We start from the raw sequence: 22,813 nt of genomic DNA on the forward strand, positions 1-22,813 counted from the left end.
CTTTTCAATTGCCTACTCAGTCCAAAGTAGCAGTAAATAGGAGACTATATTCTTATTTCAGACATTCAAATTGTGTTGGTATATACACAAAAACAAAAACGTAAATAAAATTAAAATATCGTATTAAAAATTCATTTGTCTTAAAAGGAAAATATATTCATGAAGTCAAGAAAATTTAGAAGTCTGTTCAACCAAGTTTGAAGAAAAAGCAATTTCGATAAACGTTTTGTTGTCAAACGATTGCGTTTTTCGGTCGCAGTTGCACCCGCTTTTGATATTTGAGTTGATATTTAACGTAGTTATTGCTTATTTTATTAAAAAATTTCCATACTTCGCTTTTAACTGGCGCCATTGCACTTCAAACAACTGAACGTAAAATGCGTTTGACTTAACTGTAAATGCAGTGTTACCAGATATTCATTTTTTGATATTAAACTACGTTGACATATTAGAATTTAACTATGTTTACAACGTTTGCACTCATTAATGACTGATGTGACCAATTTCGACCCTTGTAAGCTAACTTAGATGAATATAAAATGTATTAAATTTGAAAATGGTGTTTGCGATTATTTTGCAATTACTCGAGTAATAGTCGAGTAATTTGAAAAGGTGTTTCGATGCAATTAAATCGTAAATTAAATGAAAATAATCGATTAATTTAATCAAATGATTAATCGTTGCCATCCCTAGTAGTGGGTATCAAGCCCGCGCGTAAAAGGTTGGTGACAACACACATATTCTAAATGCTCTGATGGTCGCCTGCTAATTTATGTTCGCATTATGAGGGTATTTAAAGTAAGTGACTAATCGTTTCAATTTTAGTTAATGCCGCAGTTACAAGTTCGAATTTTAATATGGCCTGCATAAAGTGTTCGTACGATGAAGAGGAGCGTGTGTGGAGTAGCGCCAATCCGACTCTATTTTACGATTTCAATTGCTCCGTGGGAAATATTATTTACAAAAATTTGAAGAATTTTCCAAACACAGTTTGCCAGGTTAGTGGAGTGCCTCGAACCTTTCTCGATGTATACAATTCTCACTTATATGAACTATCAGCAAAATTTGTGTGTTTTAAATTATTTTTGTGAATCTTTGAATTTGAATTCCAAAATAAGGGTCTTCTTATTTTGTGCATTAGTTTCTTTCTCATCCTGTTTAATATTTGGCATTAGAAGTCGACAGCATTCATGACAAAAGCTGTGTTGAAACGTTTTAATGAATGAATATATTTCAAGAGACGATAGTTAGAATTGCGGGGAGGCTCATTGCTTCAGCCGGTGTATAACATACTACAATTTTTTGGACTACCGACTATAATTTATGTACATATATAATCTAAATTAAATTATCTGAAGAAAGTCTTGCATTTTATAAATACAACATACTTTTGTTAATACAGCAGATAGTGTCGAGTAAATGTTAATAGTTGATTTCATTTATAAAGGTATCAGATATTGACGGCCGTGAAGTAACCAATCGGGAATTGTTAACTTGGTCAACCCGACTGGCCCTGTATTTCAAGAAAATCGGTTTACGGCATGACGACGTCATCGCTATTGTGGCAAAGAACAGCACCTACACAAGCTCTGTAGCGGTTGGCTGTTTTATGAACTGTACACCCTTCCATGCTGTGAACTCGGTCTTGGATCAAGGTAACCGAGGAGTCTTAATGCTTGATAATAATAAACTATTCAATTATTAAAATCTGTAGAAACAATATGTCGGCTCTTCAAAATCACCGCACCGAAAATAATATTTTGCGACGGTGAAATTTTCGAGAAAGTTCATGAAGCAACTCGCTCTCTGAAGCCATTATTCTATACGTTGATCAACCATATTAAAGGCGTACCCACAGTCGAAGACTTGTTGGATCGTGTACCAAATGAAGAGTTTTACCAGTAAGTGAAAATTTAACTACCAAAGTGGTGGTCTTAAAAGTGGTTTGACTTTTAACCGTTTATAGACCAGAGCCTTTGATATTGGGTGGTGAGCAGACAGTAGCAATACTGTGTTCGTCCGGCACAACGGGTATGCCCAAATCTGTATGTATGCCGAATTATTTACTGAAATTCGATCACACGTGAGTGCAAGTAGTAAAGAAAATGTGTCTATATATTCATATGTATGTTTCATATATGTAGATTCGTTAACAGCGAAGATATCATCTTCACGAACAGCTGCTTAGATTGGCTATCTGGATTTTACTTTACATTCCTCTCTGCGAGCACAAGTTGTAAACGTGTAATCACCAATAAGCCCTTCACACCAGAATATATGACCGCGCTGGTGAAGAAGTACAAAATCTCTTTCATACTAGCTGCGCCAAGTCATGTCTCCGCCTTGATCGCTTGCCCATCAGCTACTACAGATAACTTCAGTTCTGTTCGCTCTTGCCTGGTTGGTGGTGGCTTCATCAGTCGGTCGACTTTACAGCAACTGAGTAATCTACTTAAGAATGGCATAGTAATTTTTAGTTATGGCATGACGGAATGTGGCTTTACAGCGCTGAACTATAATGATCAATATCCCACCGCTGTAGGCACATTAATTTCCGGCGTTAAGGCGCGTATTGTTGATGAAGAGGGTAACAATTTGCAACCGAATGAAATTGGTGAATTATTTACAAATACGGGTCATACTTGGAGTGGATACTATGGTAATCCCATTGAGACGAAACGTTTTCAAGATTCGGATGGTTGGTTCCATACTGGAGATCTTGGTTACTTTGATGTACATAATATGTTGTATATTGTCGATCGTAAAAAAGACACACTCAAATATCAGGGTATGCATTACTGGCCGGCTGAAATAGAGGAGGTGATCTACGAACTGCCTGAGGTGGCGGATGTTTGTGTGGTGGGTGTATATGACGAGAAGCACGGGGATGCGGCTGGTGCAGTAGTGGTGCTTCGTCAAGGTGCCGAGCTAACGAAAGAGCAGGTGAAGGATCATGTCGGAAAACGTTTACCAGTGGATCATAAGCAACTGCATGCTGGTGTAATTTTCGTCGATCTATTACCGCAGAATAATAATGGCAAGACAGTAAGAAAGGATGCGCGGACCTTATTCGAGAACAAATAACATTATGGGCTTTTGAAGAACTAAATAATATTTTAGTTAATTTAAGTGGTAGAAGTTGAAGATCAAGTAAGGAAAGGCTAAGTTCGGGTGCAACCGAACATTGTATACTTTCGCAATTTATTGCAAAAATTTTATTAAGATAACACACAAAGTTACCCATAAATTCGGCATACAATTTAACAGAATACCGAAAATCGTCATATATAGATATGAGGGCTGAGGTAATTCCTCAACCAGTTTCATTTCACCAGCACGGAATACCATACCCAAGACTGTACACTATCTTAAGTTTGCTAAAATATCTCACATATTAACCAATACATATATGCAGAATAAAACCCATCGTATTTTTAGATGATATTATTGAAAAACCTATAATTACGTTTATGAGAGTTAGGAGATGTTATGACCCGATTTTAATAAATTTTGAAACAGAGACACACTATTAGAATAAAACAATTTCTTCTGAATTACATTAAATTATCTGCGAGATTTACCCATATTTTCGTTTAAAATTTGCCCTTAGGCGCTGAGCTCAACATGTTCGATATTCGGGGCATTGAAAAGTTATAGTCCGATTTCGACAATTTTTTGACAAGTGATGCCACGAATCACATACAGTATTTGTGTAAAGTTTTATTTCACTATCTTCATTGGTTCCTTATTTATACATTATAAAGTGAAAGAATCAGATGGAATTCAAAATTGAGTTATAAGGAAAGTAGTCGTGGATGTGAACCGGTGTCAAGAAAATATTATATACCAAATTTCATTCGAATCGGTCGAGTAGTTCCTGAGGTACGGTTCCGTTGACCCAAAAGTGGGCGATGCCACGCCCATTTTCCATTTTGTAAAAAAATCTGAGTGCAGTTTCCTTCTACTATTTCTTCTGTAAAAATTAGTGTTTCTGACGTTTTTCGATAGTGAGTTAACGCGTTTTTAGTCATTTTCAGCCTAACTTTGGTATCGAAGGTGGGTGTGGTTTTTATCTTTTCATGTTGTGTGGGGGGTACGTAAGAGAACCGGCTGGATTATATAGCTTCATTGGTTTGCGAGATATATACAAATAACACAACAGACATTCGGATTTCAACTCGTCTCGTCATCCGATCATTTTAATATACATAACCCTATATCTACCTCGTGTAATCTAATGACTTACAAACAACCGTTATGTGTACAAAACTGTAATACTTTTGTAACTTTTGTTGCGAGAGTATAAAAATGGCTTAGTCCGGGAAATTGATGTAATTGAAGATTCTATACTCTTTACAAGGATCACAGTCTTTGAACTATATTCAGATATTGGCAACACTTTATATTAAACTAGAGTAAATAATATTAAAATGAATCGTTTCTGACAAGGAATGCAAAAGCCTACTTTATAATTAAAAGTAATAAATTTTATCAACTATAAAAATTATATACTTTATATTGTTTTCAGTTCAAAAGTAACGTATTTACAATCATTATTTATTTAATATTAATTTATACATTTAAAAATCACAATCACAATGGTTCCAAAATCAAATTTCTTTACAATATATGTATGTGATTGGCGTTGAAACCGTTTAGCCGGTTATAGCCGAATCGATAATAGCGCGCCACTCCTCTCTTTCCGTAGTTCGGTGTCAGTTGGAGATTCCAAGTGTAACCAGGTCGCTCTCCAACTGGTCCCTCCAACGGAGTGGAGGCCTTCCTTGGCTTCCTCCGGCGGGTACTGCATCAAACACTTTCAGAGCTGGAGTGTTTTCGTCCATTCGTACAACCTGACCTAGCCAGCTTAGCCGCTGCCTTTTTATTCGCTGAACTATGTCAATGTCGTCGTATAACTCGTATAGCTCATCGTTCCATCGTCTGGGGTATTCCCAGTTTCCAGTGTTCTGAGGACCATAAATCTTGCGCAAAATTTTCCTCTAGAAAACTCCTAGTGTCGTCTCATCTGATGTTGACATCGTTCAAGCTTCTGAACCATAAAGCAGGACGGGAATGGTAAGCGACTTGTAGAGTTTGATTTTGGTTCGTCGAAAGAGGACTTTACTTTTAATTGCCTACTCATTCCAAAGTAGCACCTGTAGGCAAAAGTGATTCTGCGCTGGATTTCGAGGCTGACATTGTTGGTGTTGTTGATGCTGGTTCCCAGGTATACGAAATTATCTACAACTTCGAAGTTATGACTGTCAACAGTGACGTGGGAGCCAAGACGCGAATGAGCTGTTTGTTTGATGACAGGATATATTTCGTCTTGTCCGCGTTCATTACCAGACCCATACGCTTCGATTCCTTATCCAGTTTGGAAAAAGCAGAACTAACGGCGCGGGATTTATTTTCAATGATATCGATATCATCGGCGTACGCCAGTAGCTGTACACTCTTATAGAAAATTGTACCTTCTCTATTTAGCTCTGCAGCTCGTATTATTTTCTCCAGCATCAAGTTAAAGAAGTCACACGATAGTGAGTCACCTTGTCTGAAACCTCGTTTGGTATCGAACGACTCGGAGAAGTCCGTCCCAATCATGACGGAGCTTTTGGTGTTGCTCAACATCAACTTACACAGCCGTATTAGTTTTGCGGGGATACCAAATTCAGACATCGCGGCATAAAGGCAGCTCCTTTTCGTGTTTCAGTTGTGGATTTTCCAGGTCTAAAGCCACACTGATAAGGTCCAATCAGTTGGTTGACGGTGGTGTATGCTCGATAGAACCTTATAGGCGATATTTAGGAGGCTTATTCCATATTATGCAAAGAAACTGATGCACCATATCAGTTATTCGCCGCCGTATTTGAATAGCTGGGCTGGTAATCGATCGGCCCACATTTTTTCAATTCAGAAGGAACCCTTAGCTTTTGAAATCTATTTCTTGACACAAAGTTTAAATGCCATTTTAGAATTTTCACCTGTAAGATGGAATCCTGTTTCCAAAGTTTTCAAAAACTGCCTGTAATATCAAATACAATTCATTATCTTAGAGAATTAGTATACATTTTGTCAATGCTTTTATGTTATTTCTGTTATTTCATTGAATCGAATAATATCTATTCACAAATTTCTTCCAAAAGTCATATTATAATGATCTCTGCGCTTTCAACAATGAAATATCTCCACTGTATTCATCACTCGACATTCCAAAGAACTACAAAATATTGTTAATTTCACTTTAAGATACATCTTTCTCTTTTGAACGCATGGCTGAAAACAATTTTTTTTATTATTACTATGGCTTGTGAGATTAATACACAAACGACTTACGAACTTTTTTTCCAACAAATATTATTCAATAAATTTCGAACAAAAATGCATGCTCATTTTTTCATTAAATTAAATTATTATAATAATTGGATCGATTTTATCAAAATTATCAACGACATTAATGCACTATGTTAAAAAAAACTATAAGAATAACGGTAAAGAATGTTGCTAACTGTTTTGATTTTCATTCATAATATATTAACCTATAAGTACCCACTTAAATCAAGTTAAAAAATTGAACACAGGTTGTGCTTTAAATCATTAAACTGGTGAAATTGCTCACAGGTAACGTCGGGGTCGAAAGGGTTGAATAACGAAAAATATCTTCTTTTAGTTGGCAAACGGGTTATCTCGAAGTAGAGTAACTCGACATAGCTAGTAACTCCATTTCTTGTTATAATATCCCGTTTATAATTTAATAGATTGAAGATAACTTCCTACAATAAAAGGACTTTCTGCAATTGTAGGTTGACTACAATCGAAGCCCTAGGCGTTTTGGGTCGAGTATGAATGACAATTTTATAATGTGTTTTTCATTTGCAGTCCTTTCTAGAGAATGAGACCTTCTTCTGGAATCGTATCAAAACTCCGGGACATTTTCAAATAGGAGCGCTCATTCTGGCCACACCTGGGCCAGGCGTGGAATCGCTGTCATGAGCAAATATATGAAAAGAATTACAATTATTCATCATAATTTAAGCCTCTTATTGGAAAGAGGAACATTCAAAGGTCCTCCACAGATGGTACCACAAATATATACTTAAAAATAACCTTTTTAAACAAATCAATATGGCCGTGGATATGATAAAAGCGCCAACGTCTAACGCCACGAGTCTTATCAGATAATATATGAAATCGGTCATTAGTTATGTCAACAACACGTTGAAGATAAAAATGCTAAAGCAAATTTACAACAATTAAACGATAACAAAAAATGTATTTGCCTACTGGTCTTAAGCAAATAAGAACGAAACAAGTTGTTACTAGGGTGGGATATTTATTGGAACAGTTTTCAAGCGTATGCTTTATGCAAGTAAGATGTGTCGGAACCTTTCATGGCTTTTGGAATTTATCAACTATGAAACTTTACTATATTTATTAGCTCTATAAAACTGTATAATATTAGCATATATTTTAACACCCTCGTAACTTTGTTTGACATTGTCAAATTTAGTACAGAGGTTTATCATGTAGAGGAGTATCTAACATTGTTTTTTTTATACTCTCGCAACAAAGTTGCTAAGAGAGTACGGTTGTTTGAAACACCCAAAACTAAACGAGTTAGATATAGGGTTATATACCGAAGTGGTTAGGGTGAAGATGGTAGTTCAAATCCGTCCGTCTGTCTGTGCGAGCTGTAACCTGAGTTAAAATTAAGATATCTTGATGAAACTTGGCACCATAAGAAAGTTGCTTTCGAAGATGGGCAATATCGGACCACTGCCACGCCCACAAAATGGGGAAAACCGAAAACACATAACGTGCCATAACTAAGCCATAAATTAAGCCATTGTAGCTAAAATTTGGTATGAAGGATCGCACTATAAAGGGGCATATGAGGATGTAATTTTTTGGAGAAGTGGGCGTGGCCCCGTCCCTTACTAAGTTTTTTGTACATATATCGTAAACTACCAAAGCTATATCATGGAAACTTTCTAGAGTCGTTAGGTACTTCCTTATACGGTCCAAAAATGAAGAAAATCGGAGTATAACCACGAACACCCCCTATACAAAGGTTATGAACTGCACTCAAAATGGTATACAAAATCTTAAATCGGCGTGGTTTCGCCCACTTGTTCCTTGCATCTCAATGATATGTTGTGAAAATAGGGCAAATCGGTTCACAACTACGTCAACTTCCTATATACAAAAACTTTGAAGACGATCCGATCCTTTACAATATATAATGTAAGCACTAGTGAAGATATCAGAACAGAACATTGCACAAATACTACATTTATAGTGTGGCATCACCCTTCTAAAAATCGTCGAAATCATAGGTATTTTACCGAAAATATAGGTGAGGGAATATCTTTCTTTTAATAATATAGTATGTCTCCGTGCCTAAAATACGTGAGATCGAGTCATAACTTCCTCTAGCTCCTATATACCTAATATTAGGGTTTTAAAACTTTCAATGGACTTTATGCATATACATATATGCCGAATATGTGAGTCAAATTGTTTGTTATATTAATAAAATTAACTAAATAAATTGCGAGAGTATAAAATGTTCGGTGACACCCGAACTTAGCTCTTCCTTACTTGTTTTTGGATAAATTGGTCATAGCCTGCGTCATTTGCAATATGTACTTCTCCAGCCATAATTACTAATTTCTTTTCATCTACATATGTATGTCACCAACATATTTTTGTGTGTTTTTCCATTTTCATTACTTTGATATCACAGTTTGAACCATGAGAACTTCCTATATAAAGAAATCTTAAATTCCATCTGATTATTATACCCTGCGATATGTACTATTTGTCAAATATGTATGTATATTGGTCAAATTCTTTGTTTCGTCGAATAACGGACATTGAACTCCTTTGTAATATATAAAAAGCTGTGTACAGGAAGATCTTAACATTATATGATCGGATAAGACGAACAGATATTTGCAGGCTGAGCTGGGCTTATTTTTATTTTCTTATCTATTGATTATATAAATGTGTCAAGGGTAATTATGAAATATTTGTTATACTTAAAATGCACAGAGCTTAGGTTGTTCGATTTGATGGTTACATATTTGCTGTGATAAAAAATAATGTAATAAATATACATATGTTATTCTGAAAGATCTAAATAAAATTATAGCTTTTATAAAATGCGGAATTCTAAAATCTCCGATTTCTGTCAAGTGGCTTATGATGAAAATAGAGAAAAGTACTGAATTTTCTTATTTATTTTGAAATCATATTATTTATAAATCATAGCAAACCATGGTAACTTAAATGAAGAGATATTAGTGAACACCAAGCACGGCCACATAACGAGAATATTCAGAAAACCCAAGCAGCTAAAGACTCCGAAGACGACAGATAAAAAACACAGTAAAAAGAACGTGCGATAAAAATATTTTTTTTCAAGGACCAATCTGAAAATATATATATATGGATCTTAAATATAATAAAACTTTCTAATTCCAATAGTAGCTGCCTCCGTTTTCCCATGATAATTGTATCAGTATGAACAAATATCCAGCTGTATACATATAAATTTACTCAGCAGAGGACATATTGCCATATTGTAAATGTCCAAATTTATGGACCTAAGTGATCATGACACCAGCATAAGTCTGTGTGATACTAAAAGTGGGACATTAAAGCTTGGAAATGTGCGAGATCGGTCCGCAACCAAGAGAAAGTAAAAACTTATAATCAGAAATACAGTTATGTATTATCTGCAGAAGTTTGTATTTAATTATTTTATCTACATATGTGGACTTGGGAACCATGATTTTTTGCCTATCCAGACATATTCGAATGTTAAATTAATAGTCGACCATAATAATGTAGTTTTAATATTCACAGATATTCGCTATTTGCGCCTTCTGTTTTATTATGTATATTATATTATATTAATAGTTTATTTATTTAAAAGTTTACAATGAGCAATATACTTCATTTCATATGACTAATAGCGGTATTTAACAGGTTCTTTTAGATAAACGCACCTTCGAAAGGATTGGGCCGCGCTTTGTTTTCAAATTTCGGACCATATTAGAGTAAATTAATAGCAAAAAGGCATACGAAACAGTAACTCATATGCTAATTTCAGTTATTGTGTGCGAAGGAGTTCCTTTTTAAGAATTTTGTCTCACTTGAGATCGGTAGTGAGTGTCAAACCAATGATAAAAAGCTGAGTAGCAACGCACGAATTCTATAAGCTATAAAGGTCCAATGCTAACTTACGCCAGTATTATGAGGGTATTTAAACCAAGTTTCTAATTATTTTAATTTTAGTATTGCAAGTTGCAGGTTGAATATGGACTCCTTAGAGTGTTCTTACGATGAAAAGGAGCGTGTGTGGAGTGGCGCAAATCCGCCTTTATTTTACGATTTCAATTGCTCCGTGGGAAATATTATTTACAAAAACTTGAAGAATTGTCCGAGCAAAGTGTGTCAGGTTAGTGGAGTGACTCAATTTTTTCTATGTATGATAGAATAGATTTGCGAACTGATAATAACAAATTAGTGTGTTTTGAAAAATACTGTTGCAAAATATGGGAGATGATGCAATGGTTATAATTGCTGGGAGACTCATCGGTTGTGGAATAGGTGAGTTTATAACCTGCTTCAATATTCAGGATACAGTGGCACAGGTGGAGATTTGGTTCATATTCATAATTTATATATATATTTTTCGGTAATTTCATCTATATTATTTTTGCATATTCCATATATGTTGTATGGGTAGTTAACCCAGATCAACTGTGCACTTAATCAGATCCAAATTTGTAGGTGAAAGACGGCAGCAATGCGTGTTAGAGACTCTGTTAAATAGCTGATTGGTATTTTAATAATATTATCAGTTCGATAGAATCACAATGAATAGGAGGCAAACATTGCAGTTGGTACAATATCACTATCTATGTATATATATACACATTTTTATCAAAAACGCTTTAAAATATAAAATTTATGAATGAAATGAAAAGGACTGAAAGAAAACTTACGCCTCAACAAAAAGACCTTTCAAAAAGTATGTACGAAAAAGTTCAAGAAATCGAAAAGTCTAATTATATGAGACTTTTCATCTACTCCAGAAAAGTGAAGCTATATCTTTGAAAAAAAAACTGTCAGTGTTGTTTGTTTTCTCTCACAATAGATTAAAACCGGTAATTTTTAACAATGTTGCCAACGGAAATTGCACTAACTCCCATTACTCGCTAAAATTTTGAAGAATGTGTTCGGTGTTAGCAATGGAGTTAACTGAGATAACTCCCGAATAATTGTGATTAAAGCTGTTATTAAAGCATTTAATCGGCATTAACGCAGACGGCAGCGTCAAGGGTATTATAGTACCTCTGAAACCGATGGTTTTCTAATTTTTTTTTTAGAATAACATAGTTATCAGCTATAGTGTATTTGGAAATAGAGTATTGATGAAATAGGTCTAGAACAGTGTTTGGAAGGTCAAGCTTTCCACTTTTTATAATCTACAATACAATGCAATACATTTTAATTTTTTTATTATAAGAGATTTTTTGATTAGTTAGTTGACCGAAAATTATTATAAAATATTAATTTAATGAATGACTGGTAGTTACGAGTGAGAGAGAATTCACTAATTACATCTTTCATTCCTTTACTTCTTCCTGCAGACGCTCTGTATCCACTCTAACGTCAACCCAATGATTAATTAAGAACTAAAATAGGTCAATGTGTTTTGTTAGAAGAAAACTATTTCGCCCATTATAATAAACAATATCTCTGGAAACTTGTTATCTTTAGAGCCGTAATCCTAAACTTAAACAAACTTACCAATCTAAGTATGGCACCTCATTTGCAACTGTTTCAGCAAGGTGTGAATGGGCTTGCGAACTTATCTTAACATATAAGGGGTATGTTTCTTACTAAGAGTATTGGCACGTGTAATAGATTACACACCTTATCGCAGTACGTGACAGTTGTAGTTGTACCATATTCTATTCGTATAAAGTCTAAATTTTGTTTGAAAATAAAATTATGGATCAGCAAATTTTGTTGAATTTTATGTAAACAATAGGTGGGGCGATTTCATGGTCTCCTAATAATTTTAGTAATCAAATATCAAAGGTATCTCGGAATCAGATTGAACTAAACTTATAACGAATGGTTTGTCGCTGTTTATCAAGCGATAATCATTATTACGAACACATGACATAGTTTTTTTGAGATTATATATATACCTGAGGGAGGAATATTTTCTGAGCTAATGCGATCCATGGGTTTAAGAAGCTGCTAATAAATTGCAAGTTATGTTAAAAGTATCGCGCGATAATTATTCTCGATTTATTTCACCATTTTAAAAATATATTTAAATTTGAGGATCGAAAATAGCTATTTTCGATTTCTCTGGTTTTTCATAGCGGCTAAGCAAACGGTTAACTGGTATAGAAAGAATTATGTTAAGTAGAATGTAGAAGAATATGTTGTTGCCTTATAATAGCACTTTTGTTTGATTGGTTGAGATCTAGGACAATTCCATTCCATTCAAAATATATAGTTGGTTGTTTACTTATTATTTCGATTGTTATATGTGTATTGTTATTGCACAGTTAATTGAGACGTTTACTGATAGTTTTTAAAATCGAACAATCTTCCACTTATGATATCCGTTAATTACGCCATCCTCAGTGATGAATCCAATACACTTATACTTAACGACCTACTAATCGACCTTTACATGAAAAATATTTCAGCTCGCTCACTGTGAAATTGTATTAGGAAAACATTAAAAATATACATACTGAACTGGGGGCTTGCTTTCATTTGGCGCTTGTCCGAATTCCAGTATGCATATGTGTTATCATCTTAGCTGAAATATACTTAAGTCAATATAGTAGACAGTGTCTAATAACGCACTTTATTTAAAAAGGTTTCAGATATTGATGGCCGCGAAGTAACCAACCGGGAATTGTTAACTTGGTCAACGCGCCTGGCCCTGCATTTTAGGAAAATCGGCTTACGGCATGACGATGTCATCGGAATTGTAGCAAAGAACAGCACCTATACAAGCTCGGTGGCGATTGGCTGCTTTATGAACTGTACACCCTTCCATGCTGTGAACTCGGTCTTGGACAAAGGTAACTGAGGAGTCTTACAGTTTATTGATTATAAAGATTTATTTGTACGTATGCGACTAAATTAAATGAAAAATATTTTTTAATTATCAATATTGACAGAAACAATGCGCCATATTTTCAAACCCACTGCACCGAAAATAATATTTTGCGATGGTGAAGTTTACGAGAAAATTCACGAAGCCACTCGCTCTGTGAATCCATTATTCTATACGCTGACCAACCATATTGAAGGCGTACCCAAAGTCGAAGACTTGTTGGATCCCATACCAAATGAAGAACTTTATAAGTAATTGTCGACTAAACTTTTAAATAGGTCTTGAGACTTTGACTTATAACCTCTTACAGGCCTGAGTCCTTGGTATTGGGTGGTGAGCAGACAGTAGCTGTATTATGTTCGTCGGGCACAACGGGAGTGCCCAAATGTGTTTGCATTCCGAATTATTTGTTGAAAATCAACTATACGTAAGTGCATAGTGTAATACGTCTATACGAGTATGTATCTACTAACATCTCGTTTCTACAGATTCGTAAATAGCGAAGATGTAATCTTCACAAATAGCAGCTTAGATTGGTTATCTGGTCTTTTCTTCACTTTCCTCTCTGGGAGTACAAGTTGTAAGCGTGTAATCACCAATAAGCCCTACACACCTGAATATATGACCGCGCTAGTGAAGAAGTACAATATATCATTCATACTAGCTGCGCCTCGACATGTATCCACTTTGATCGCTTGTCCAACAGCCACTACAGATAACTTCAGTTCCGTTCGCACTTTCTTGGTTGGTGGTGGCATCATTAGTCGGACTACTTTACAGCATCTAAGAGATTTACTTGAGATTGCCGCAGTAGGTTCTATTTATGGCATGACAGAATGCGGCTTTTCATCCATGAACTCTGATGATCGGTATTCCAATGCTGTAGGTAAGCTATTTCCCAACATTAAGGCGCGTATTGTTGATGAAGAGGGTAACAATTTGCCATCGAATGAATTTGGTGAGGTTTTCATAAATACGGGTCATGCTTGGAGTGGATACTATGGGAATGCAAATGAGACGAAACGTGTTCAAGATTCGGATGGTTGGTTCCATACTGGAGATGTTGGTTACTTTGACGATAGTAATGTGTTGTATATAGTTGATCGTAAAAAGGACATTCTCAAATATCAGGGTATGCATTACTGGCCTGCTGAAATAGAAGAGGTGATCAACGAATTTCCCGAAGTGGAGGATGTTTGTGTGGTGGGTGTTTATGACGAAAGGCACGGGGATGCCGCTGGTGCAGTAGTGGTGCTTCGCCAAGGAGCTAAGCTCACGAAAGAGCAGGTGCAGGAGCATGTCAAAAAACGTTTACCATTGGATCATAAGCAACTGCATGCTGGTGTAATTTTTGTAGATCGACTACCCCAGAATAATAATGGCAAATCACTAAAAAAGGACGCGCAGGCCTTATTTGAGAATAATTAAAAATGTGAGCATTTTGGGAAATAAGATATAAGCTAAGTTGCATGAGTCAAGGAAATTGAAATATTTTCATGTGCTGGTAAAACTTTGTACTATAAAATGTTGGAAATAAATTCAATAATTCAATTTCGTTACCTACCAACCTGACGAATACTAATGAAACTGTTTCCACGAGATTATATGAAAATAATTCACACTTAGGATTATATATTCGTGTTAACCCTTTCAGGCCCAATATCTATATGCCTATGCAACATTGTACTTTCCGGCTAGTTCTCATTATTTAATTATTTTTGACCAACTGTTTTTTTCAATTATGTAGAGTTATGTGTTGTGAAAGCTTACAGTTACTTTTTCTGATATGAGTTCTCCGCAGAGAGAAATTGGAAAAAACCGTTTCGCGAAAAAAGTTATACAAAAGTTGTTACACAAAAAGTGTTCAAAAACATAAAAATAATTGTTTTATTTTAAGACAAAGTGAACTATTATATATAAATAAGTAAAGATAACAGAGTTAAAAAAAATTTTTCATGACAAAAGTGTTTAATTTATTTATAATAATTTAATTTGTGCCTATAAGCAACATCCTGTAACTAATGAACCAGGATACATAGGACTTTGAAATTTTTATCACTTCATATTTGAGTTGACTAATAAATATATGTCCTAAAAAAATGTTAGCTCCGCCCATTTTAATTCGGCCATGAGAAACCCTCTCGAAGTACACTAAAATAACGAAAATAACAGAAACAGCGCAAAAGCTCATTATCGATACAAAATCACGCCCACTTTCCATATAACGGCATCGTTTAAAACTAATATTTTAAGATAGTAGTGCATTAGACTTGCACATGCATCAGTTATGATTTGGATTATAAGTGTCCCTCCCTACTAGGATGTGAAGTGCCTTAACTCATAATACATTTTTAGCAATCTTAATATATTAATATAGCGATAATCCCCAAAAGTAAAGTAAAAATAGCGAAAGTAACAAGTAAGGAAAGGCTAAGTTCAGGTGCAACCGAAAATGTTATACTATCGCAATTTAGTGAGATAGTTTTATTAAGAAAACATAAAATTTTACCCATATATTGTGCATAAAGTCCAATAGAATAAAGAAAATCATCATTTTCACTACCAAGGTACACTATATCCAAGACTATATGCTTACTTAATTTAATATTTCCACATTGACCGATTTAGAACGTACTAAGCCCATCGTATTTTTGAAAAACCCATAATTACGTATATGACAGCTAGGGGAAGTTCTGATCCGATTTTAAAAATTTTTGGAACAGAGAGACACAATTAGGAGAAATAAATTTAGGTCTGAATTACATTAAAATATCTGAAAAAATTACCCTTAGGCGCTGAGTTCTTCATATTCGATATCCGAGGCATTGAAAAGTTATAGTTCGATTTTGACAATTTTTCCAAAAGTGAATCAAATACAGTATTTGTGTAAAGTTTTATTCCGCTATCATCACTGTTTCCTAATGTATATATTATAAAGTGAAGGAATGAGATTAAATTCAAAATTTTGTTATATGAGAGGTAGGCGTGATTGTGAACCTATTTCGCCCATATTCCGTTCGTGTGATTCGGGTGTTAAGAAAATATTATGTACCGAATTTCATTGAAATCGGTCGAGTAGTTCCTGATAAATGGTTTTTGTAGCTTTGGTAGTTTACGAGATATGTACAAAAAACTTATTAGGAGCGGGACTACGCCCACTTTCCCAAAAACATTACAAATCCAAATATGCCCCTTCCTAGTGCGATCGTTTATACCAAATTTTACTTTTATAACTATTTATGGCTTAGTTATGGCACTTTATAAGTTTTTGCCATTTTGTGCGCGTGGCGATGGGCCGATTTCGCCCATTCACTCGTTATCCTGATCATGTACATATATATATCGTTCATTCACATGAATAGTGTTATAACTCAAAAAACACGATTTTTGAGTTGAGTATGCAGAAATGTGCGCAATTTCACCGTCCATATTATAACGGGTGATTTTTTTGAGGTTAGGATTTTCATGCATTAGTATTTGACAGATCACGTGGGATTTCAGACATGGTGTCAAAGAGAAAGATGCTCAGTATGCTTTGACATTTCATCATGAATAGACTTACTAACGAGCAACGCTTGCAAATCATTGAATTTTATTACCAAAATCAGTGTTCGGTTCGAAATGTGTTTCGCGCTTTACGTCCGATTTATGGTCTACATAATCGACCAAGTGAGCAAACAATTAATGCGATTGTGACCAAGTTTCGCACTCAGTTTACTTTATTGGACATTAAACCAACCACACGAATGCGTACAGTGCGTACAGAAGAGAATATTGCGTCTGTTTCTGAGAGTGTGGCTGAAGACCGTGAAATGTCGATTCGTCGCCGTTCGCAGCAATTGGGTTTGTGTTATTCGACCACATGGATGATTTTACGCAAAGATCTTGGTGTAAAACCGTATAAAATACAGCTCGTGCAAGAACTGAAGCCGAACGATCTGCCACAACGTCGAATTTTCAGTGAATGGGCCCTAGAAAAGTTGGCAGAAAATCCGCTTTTTTATCGACAAATTTTGTTCAGCGATGAGGCTCATTTCTGGTTGAATGGCTACGTAAATAAGCAAAATTGCCGCATTTGGGGTGAAGAGCAACCAGAAGCCGTTCAAGAACTGCCCATGCATCCCGAAAAATGCACTGTTTGGTGTGGTTTGTACGCTGGTGGAATCATTGGACCGTATTTTTTCAAAGATGCTGTTGGACGCAACGTTACGGTGAATGGCGATCGCTATCGTTCGATGCTAACAAACTTTTTGTTGCCAAAAATGGAAGAACTGAACTTGGTTGACATGTGGTTTCAACAAGATGGCGCTACATGCCACACAGCTCGCGATTCTATGGCCATTTTGAGGGAAAACTTCGGAGAACAATTCATCTCAAGAAATGGACCCGTAAGTTGGCCACCAAGATCATGCGATTTAACGCCTTTAGACTATTTTTTGTGGGGCTACGTCAAGTCTAAAGTCTACAGAAATAAGCCAGCAACTATTCCAGCTTTGGAAGACAACATTTCCGAAGAAATTCGGGCTATTCCGGCCGAAATGCTCGAAAAAGTTGCCCAAAATTGGACTTTCCGAATGGACCACCTAAGACGCAGCCGCGGTCAACATTTAAATGAAATTATCTTCAAAAAGTAAATGTCATGAACCAATCTAACGTTTCAAATAAAGAACCGATGAGATTTTGCAAATTTTATGCGTTTTTTTTTTTTTTAAAGTTATCAAGCTCTTAAAAAATCACCCTTTATAAAAATTTCATTCTGATGAAAAATAAACCATCAAGAAAGAATGTGCTGTTATTAAACTTATTATGCTGCAATATTTTTTAACCACAACAACGACACATCTAAGTTGTTCCAAAATTCGGCATGGTTAGAGGTGGGTCACGTTTATGCCCAAGAAAAGTCATTAGTACACTCTATTTGTTTCATTTATGCTCAACATTGTATTTAATATATTACATGCCACTAGATTTGTCAATACTCTGATGACATTTGTCTATATTTGCTAAATAAGAGACAATTGACAACTATATATCGCTCTCCTGAAAAATCAACTTTTTTGAGTTGTGACACTATTCAAGTAAATGAGCGATATATATAAACACATATCCAACTATTTTATTTCAGTGTGATACAAACAACTATTATGTGAACAAAACTGTAATACCCTGTGCAACATGTTGCGAGAGTATACAAATATTCTAAAAATATAGACCTGGAAACAATGGTTGTGAGCAACAACGTGGAAATTTTTGCAAAGTATTTTGCAGAGTCATGTCATAAAAGACGAATGCACTAATAATATTAGTAATACACTCTAGACTTCGTTGGACTTTAAATTAATAGCCGACCAATGCAAGTGTTTGTGTGTTCGGAGTTTCGCTTTTTTCGCTTTATATTTATATAATGCGTATATTTTATTTAATTTGGAATTGCAATGAGCAAAACATTTGACTCACACACAAAAAGTACTGATATAACCGGAATTAAGTATATCAAGTGCTTTTGTCAAAATGTTAGTAAAGTCATCTCAGCAAATGTATCACTTATGATAATTACAATGCTTATCAGTAGAAAACAGTGGAAAAATCATATTTCATATGAAAAGCGCTGATTTTAACACTCATAGGAAAGAGTTTGGCCACGCTTCTGTCATAATTTACAGGGTGCATCTTGATATTTCAAATAAATGCAAAGTGAATGGACAGCGAAAAGGCATGAGCAGCAGAAACACGTCTTCTTACATCAATTATTGTGTGTGAGGATGCCCGTTTGTAAGAATTTTGTGTAACTTGAGATCTGTAGTGGATTATGAACCATTGCTTCAACGCTTAGTAGCAACACACAAATTCTATGAGCTGCCACGTTCGCCCACTAATTTAAGTTAGCATTTGAGGGTATTTAAAGTAAGTAGCAAATTGCTTCAATTTTAGTTAATTTGAAATCGTTTTGTGCTTACGATTGTCACAGCTACAAATTAGTCGTATTTTCAAATTTTAATTCGGCAATGGAATCCTTGGAGTTGTCTTACGATAAAGAGGCGCGCGTGTGGAGTGGCGTAAATAGGCCACTGTTTTACGATTTTGATTGCTCCTTGGGAAATATTATTTACAGAAATTTGAAAAATTTTCCAATCAAAGTTTGTCAGGTTAGTTGAGTGCTAAAAATGTTTTCGGTGAATAAAATAAGAACTGATCCTGTGAAAGTGAAAATATGAGATATTAATTGCTGAAAACGTTTGTGTTAAAAAAGAGAGACAATTTGTAAAACGATATAACAACTTAATCGCAACTTCCATTTTTGGTGTTTTCACTTTATATGTTTACTTTCGCTGCAGTTGTACTGATCCTGTTTAGTGTTTGAAATTGTCTTCAGCGTTTAGTTATTAAACTTAAACCTGTGGTGTACAATAAGAGAAGAAGTATTTAATAAATTAGTTTTAAAGGACGATATTTGTAGTCCGAGGAAGGCCATCTGGACGTAGTTGTACAAGGTAGTGACAGTGATTTGGCACTAAAATTTTATAGAGTTTTTTGCCCGAACTGTCTGAGCCAATTAACAGTTAACAGTGTTCCTTATAATATCTGCTAATAATGCCGCGCTCAGTGATGAGACCAATCAACACTCTCGACTGCTTAATATCTTACGAATTCTTTCGGATATTTTTCAGTTGAAACTTTGCTAATTATCTGAAAGATATTCATGGTTTTTGGACGTTTAGTTTATATAGAATTAGCAATATGCTATGTGGACTGGCATTTCTGAATCAGTAGATATATTGCTCTTACAGGCATTCCTAGAATCATCCTTTTATATTATTTTAACCATAGGTTAAGATAGTAGGCAATATCTGAAAAATATCAATAGTCAATTTCATTCACATAGGTTTCAGATGTTGATGGCCGCGAAGTAACCAACCAGGAATTACTATCATGGTCGACACGACTGGCTCTGCATTTCGAGAAGATGGGCTTACGCCATGATGATGTCATTGGTATTGTGGCAAAGAACAGCACCTATACAAGCTCAGTGGCCATTGGCTGCTTTATGAATTGTACACCCTTCCATGCAGTGAACTCGGTCTTGGACCAAGGTAACGAATAAGTCTTAGATTTTTATTTTTTGTTATTTGCATATAAATTGGTAACTACAAAGGAAAACAATTTCAATTATCATGGTTTACAGATACAATTCGTCAAGTCTTCAACATAACCGCACCGAAAATAATATTTTGCGACGGTGAAGTTTACGAGAAACTTCATGAAGCCACACGATCTCTGAAACCACTATTTTATACGCTGACCAACCATATCGATGGTGTAGCCAAAGTTGAAGACTTATTGGATCCCATACCAAATGAAGAACTTTACAAGTAAATGTAGACTTAACTTCAAAATATAACTTGAGATTTGTTTAACTTATGATTCCTTACAGACCTGAGCCCTTGGTATCGGGTGGTGAGCAGACAGTAGCGATACTTTGTTCGTCGGGCACAACAGGTGTGCCCAAATGTGTTTGCATTCCGAATTATTTGTTGAAAATCAACTATACGTAAGTGCATAGTGTAATGCGTCTATACGAATATACATATATATACTAACATCTGTTTTCTACAGATTCGTAAATAGCGAAGATATCATCTTCACAAATAGTGGTTTGGATTGGATAACTGGTCTTTTCTTCACTTTCCTCAGTGGGAGTACAAGTTGTAAACGTGTTATAACCAATAAGCCCTACACACCCGAATATATGACCGCGCTGGTGAAGAAATACAAAATCTCTTGCCTACTAGCTGCGCCACGACATGTCTCCGCTTTGATCGCTTGCCCCGCAGCCACTACAGATAACTTCATTTCCGTTCGTGTTTTCTTCGTTGGTGGGGGCTGCATTACTCTCCCGACCTTACAACAACTTAGAGGTTTACTTCAGAATGGCACTGTAGTTGTCGCTTATGGCATGACGGAGGGTGGTTTCATATCGATGAACTCTGATGAACGATATCCCACCGCTGTAGGCAGGGTATTTTCCGGTATTAAGGCGCGTATAGTTGATGAAGAGGGTAACAATTTGCCACCGAATGAAATTGGTGAGATTTACATAAAGACTGGACATACTTGGAGTGGATACTATGGTAATCCAATAGAGACGAAAAATGTTCAGGACTCGGATGGCTGGTTGCATACCGGTGATCTTGGTTACTTTGATGATAATAATATGATGTATATAGTCGATCGTAAAAAGGACACACTCAAATATCAGGGTATGCATTACTGGCCGGCTGAAATAGAGGAGGTAATCAACGAATTGCCCGAGGTGGAGGATGTTTGTGTGGTAGGTGTTTATGACGAGAGACACGGGGATGCAGCTGGTGCAGTCGTAGTGCTTCGTCAAGGTGCCGAGCTCACGAAAGAGCAGGTAAAGGAGCATGTCAGAAAAAGTTTGCCAATAGAGCATAAGCAACTGCATGCTGGTGTGATTTTCATCGATCGACTGCCCCAGAATAATAATGGCAAGACACTAAAAAAAGATGCGAGGGCTTTATTTGAAGTTAAGTGAAGTTTTGAGAACGTTTACGGAAACAAGTACAAGGTTAGATAATATAAGTGATAAATGTATTAAAGGAATACAAAATAAAATTTATTTAAATATAAAGGTGAAGACCATAAATATATAGTCAGTTGTGTATATTAATTACAACTATATTTTTAACGATTCTTTATGAGAATATAGATGTGGATATAGGAATGGGAGATGTTATTTCTATATCCTTAAATGCGAAAGCATAGCTCAAATTTAGTGAGTAGAGAGGTGATGAATCGAAAAGCGCTAATACTTATTTCCATTATCTATACACATGTTTGGAATGAACTGCAGTAAAAACTTGTTGACCGGGTACTATGGATAATTTTGAATATTGTTGGGATTATTATTGCCTTACGAGTTTGTCACAGTGCTGAAAAGGCCACCATTTCCAACATGGATTATCGTTATAAATTTCATGCCGTTCTTGCAAATGCTGCGCACTTACATTCTTATAAATATATAATATACACCAACGTACACATTCATATGAGTTCGTTAAGCGCGTGTCAAAAACAATGTGACCGCCATTTGCATAACGGTCAGACACACACGTGTAATCCAGGCAGAAATTTTTGTGTTTACTGCCACGTCTAGGAAACTCTTACTCATGGTGCACATTTTTACTATTTCAGCGAATTTCACAACTTTTGAGCATACTTACATACTTTCATGGCAGCCTACACATGGAGGAATTCAATAAATTTTACTGGCACTCACATATTTGCCTAAAAGCAGCATGACCTTTTCCGCCTAACCTTTGATGTTGAAACTTTGTTGCTGGCGGGTATGAGAAATTAAATTCTTGCTGAAACAAATTACTTACTTTTAAAGGAAAACATTACTATTTGTATTCACATAAAAAACGAATATTGAGTAATGTCCTGCGGCGATAGTCGATAGGAAGTGTGTTGCTAATGCAAACCCATTGGCGCTCAATGGTGGCCTTCAACTTTAGTTAAAATACATTATTGGGTGTTATTTCGCATCCGAAATTTTTAAGAAGGGTCGGCAGATTACGAGTATACGTAATTTTATGAAATTGTAAGCTTTACAAATTTATAAATTGAAAG

General features: G+C 35.5%; 3 protein-coding genes across 4 annotated transcripts; all 3 read left to right on the top strand.

Moving 5' to 3' along the window:
• Positions 1-811: 811 nt before the first annotated feature.
• On the top strand, positions 812-4,504 carry LOC105219101 (uncharacterized). The gene is made up of 5 exons (XM_011195026.3): positions 812-998; positions 1,448-1,655; positions 1,715-1,901; positions 1,967-2,083; positions 2,145-4,504. The coding sequence occupies exons 1-5, from the start codon at positions 858-860 to the stop codon at positions 3,082-3,084; spliced, it is 1,593 nt and encodes a 530-aa protein (XP_011193328.2). The 5' UTR covers positions 812-857; the 3' UTR covers positions 3,085-4,504.
• A 5,799-nt stretch (positions 4,505-10,303) lies between these two features.
• On the top strand, positions 10,304-14,729 carry LOC105219102 (uncharacterized). Of its 2 annotated transcripts, none has more exons than XM_054233056.1 (5): positions 10,304-10,465; positions 12,920-13,127; positions 13,227-13,413; positions 13,473-13,589; positions 13,651-14,729. In XM_054233056.1, exons 1-5 carry the CDS (start codon positions 10,325-10,327, stop codon positions 14,588-14,590), a joined length of 1,593 nt encoding a protein of 530 aa, XP_054089031.1. In that variant the 5' UTR covers positions 10,304-10,324; the 3' UTR covers positions 14,591-14,729. The 2 variants fall into 2 exon arrangements, with proteins under 2 accessions (XP_054089031.1, XP_054089032.1); XM_054233057.1 differs by lacking the exon at positions 10,304-10,465 and adding an exon at positions 10,493-10,617.
• Positions 14,730-19,081: 4,352 nt separating this feature from the next.
• On the top strand, positions 19,082-21,833 carry LOC105219103 (uncharacterized). Its single transcript, XM_011195029.3, has 5 exons — positions 19,082-19,308; positions 20,046-20,253; positions 20,346-20,532; positions 20,595-20,711; positions 20,777-21,833. The coding sequence occupies exons 1-5, from the start codon at positions 19,168-19,170 to the stop codon at positions 21,714-21,716; spliced, it is 1,593 nt and encodes a 530-aa protein (XP_011193331.2). The 5' UTR covers positions 19,082-19,167; the 3' UTR covers positions 21,717-21,833.
• The last annotated feature ends 980 nt before the right edge of the window (positions 21,834-22,813 follow it).

This window comes from Zeugodacus cucurbitae, chromosome 6, assembly GCF_028554725.1.
Source record: "Zeugodacus cucurbitae isolate PBARC_wt_2022May chromosome 6, idZeuCucr1.2, whole genome shotgun sequence".
Classification (NCBI taxonomy): Eukaryota; Metazoa; Arthropoda; class Insecta; order Diptera; family Tephritidae; genus Zeugodacus; species Zeugodacus cucurbitae.

Excerpts from the sequence above, each read along its gene's own strand:
- LOC105219101 (XM_011195026.3), top strand. The coding sequence starts at position 858 with ATGGCCTGCATAAAGTGTTCGTACGATGAAGAGGAGCGTGTGTGGAGT. Across the intron at positions 999-1,447 it reads TTCCAAACACAGTTTGCCAG|GTATCAGATATTGACGGCCG; the intron begins GTTAGTGGAGTG and ends TCATTTATAAAG. Across the intron at positions 1,656-1,714 it reads GAACTCGGTCTTGGATCAAG|AAACAATATGTCGGCTCTTC; the intron begins GTAACCGAGGAG and ends TAAAATCTGTAG.
- LOC105219102 (XM_054233056.1), top strand. The coding sequence starts at position 10,325 with ATGGACTCCTTAGAGTGTTCTTACGATGAAAAGGAGCGTGTGTGGAGT. Across the intron at positions 13,128-13,226 it reads GAACTCGGTCTTGGACAAAG|AAACAATGCGCCATATTTTC; the intron begins GTAACTGAGGAG and ends CAATATTGACAG. Across the intron at positions 13,414-13,472 it reads CCAAATGAAGAACTTTATAA|GCCTGAGTCCTTGGTATTGG; the intron begins GTAATTGTCGAC and ends AACCTCTTACAG.
- LOC105219103 (XM_011195029.3), top strand. The coding sequence starts at position 19,168 with ATGGAATCCTTGGAGTTGTCTTACGATAAAGAGGCGCGCGTGTGGAGT. Across the intron at positions 19,309-20,045 it reads TTCCAATCAAAGTTTGTCAG|GTTTCAGATGTTGATGGCCG; the intron begins GTTAGTTGAGTG and ends TCATTCACATAG. Across the intron at positions 20,254-20,345 it reads GAACTCGGTCTTGGACCAAG|ATACAATTCGTCAAGTCTTC; the intron begins GTAACGAATAAG and ends CATGGTTTACAG.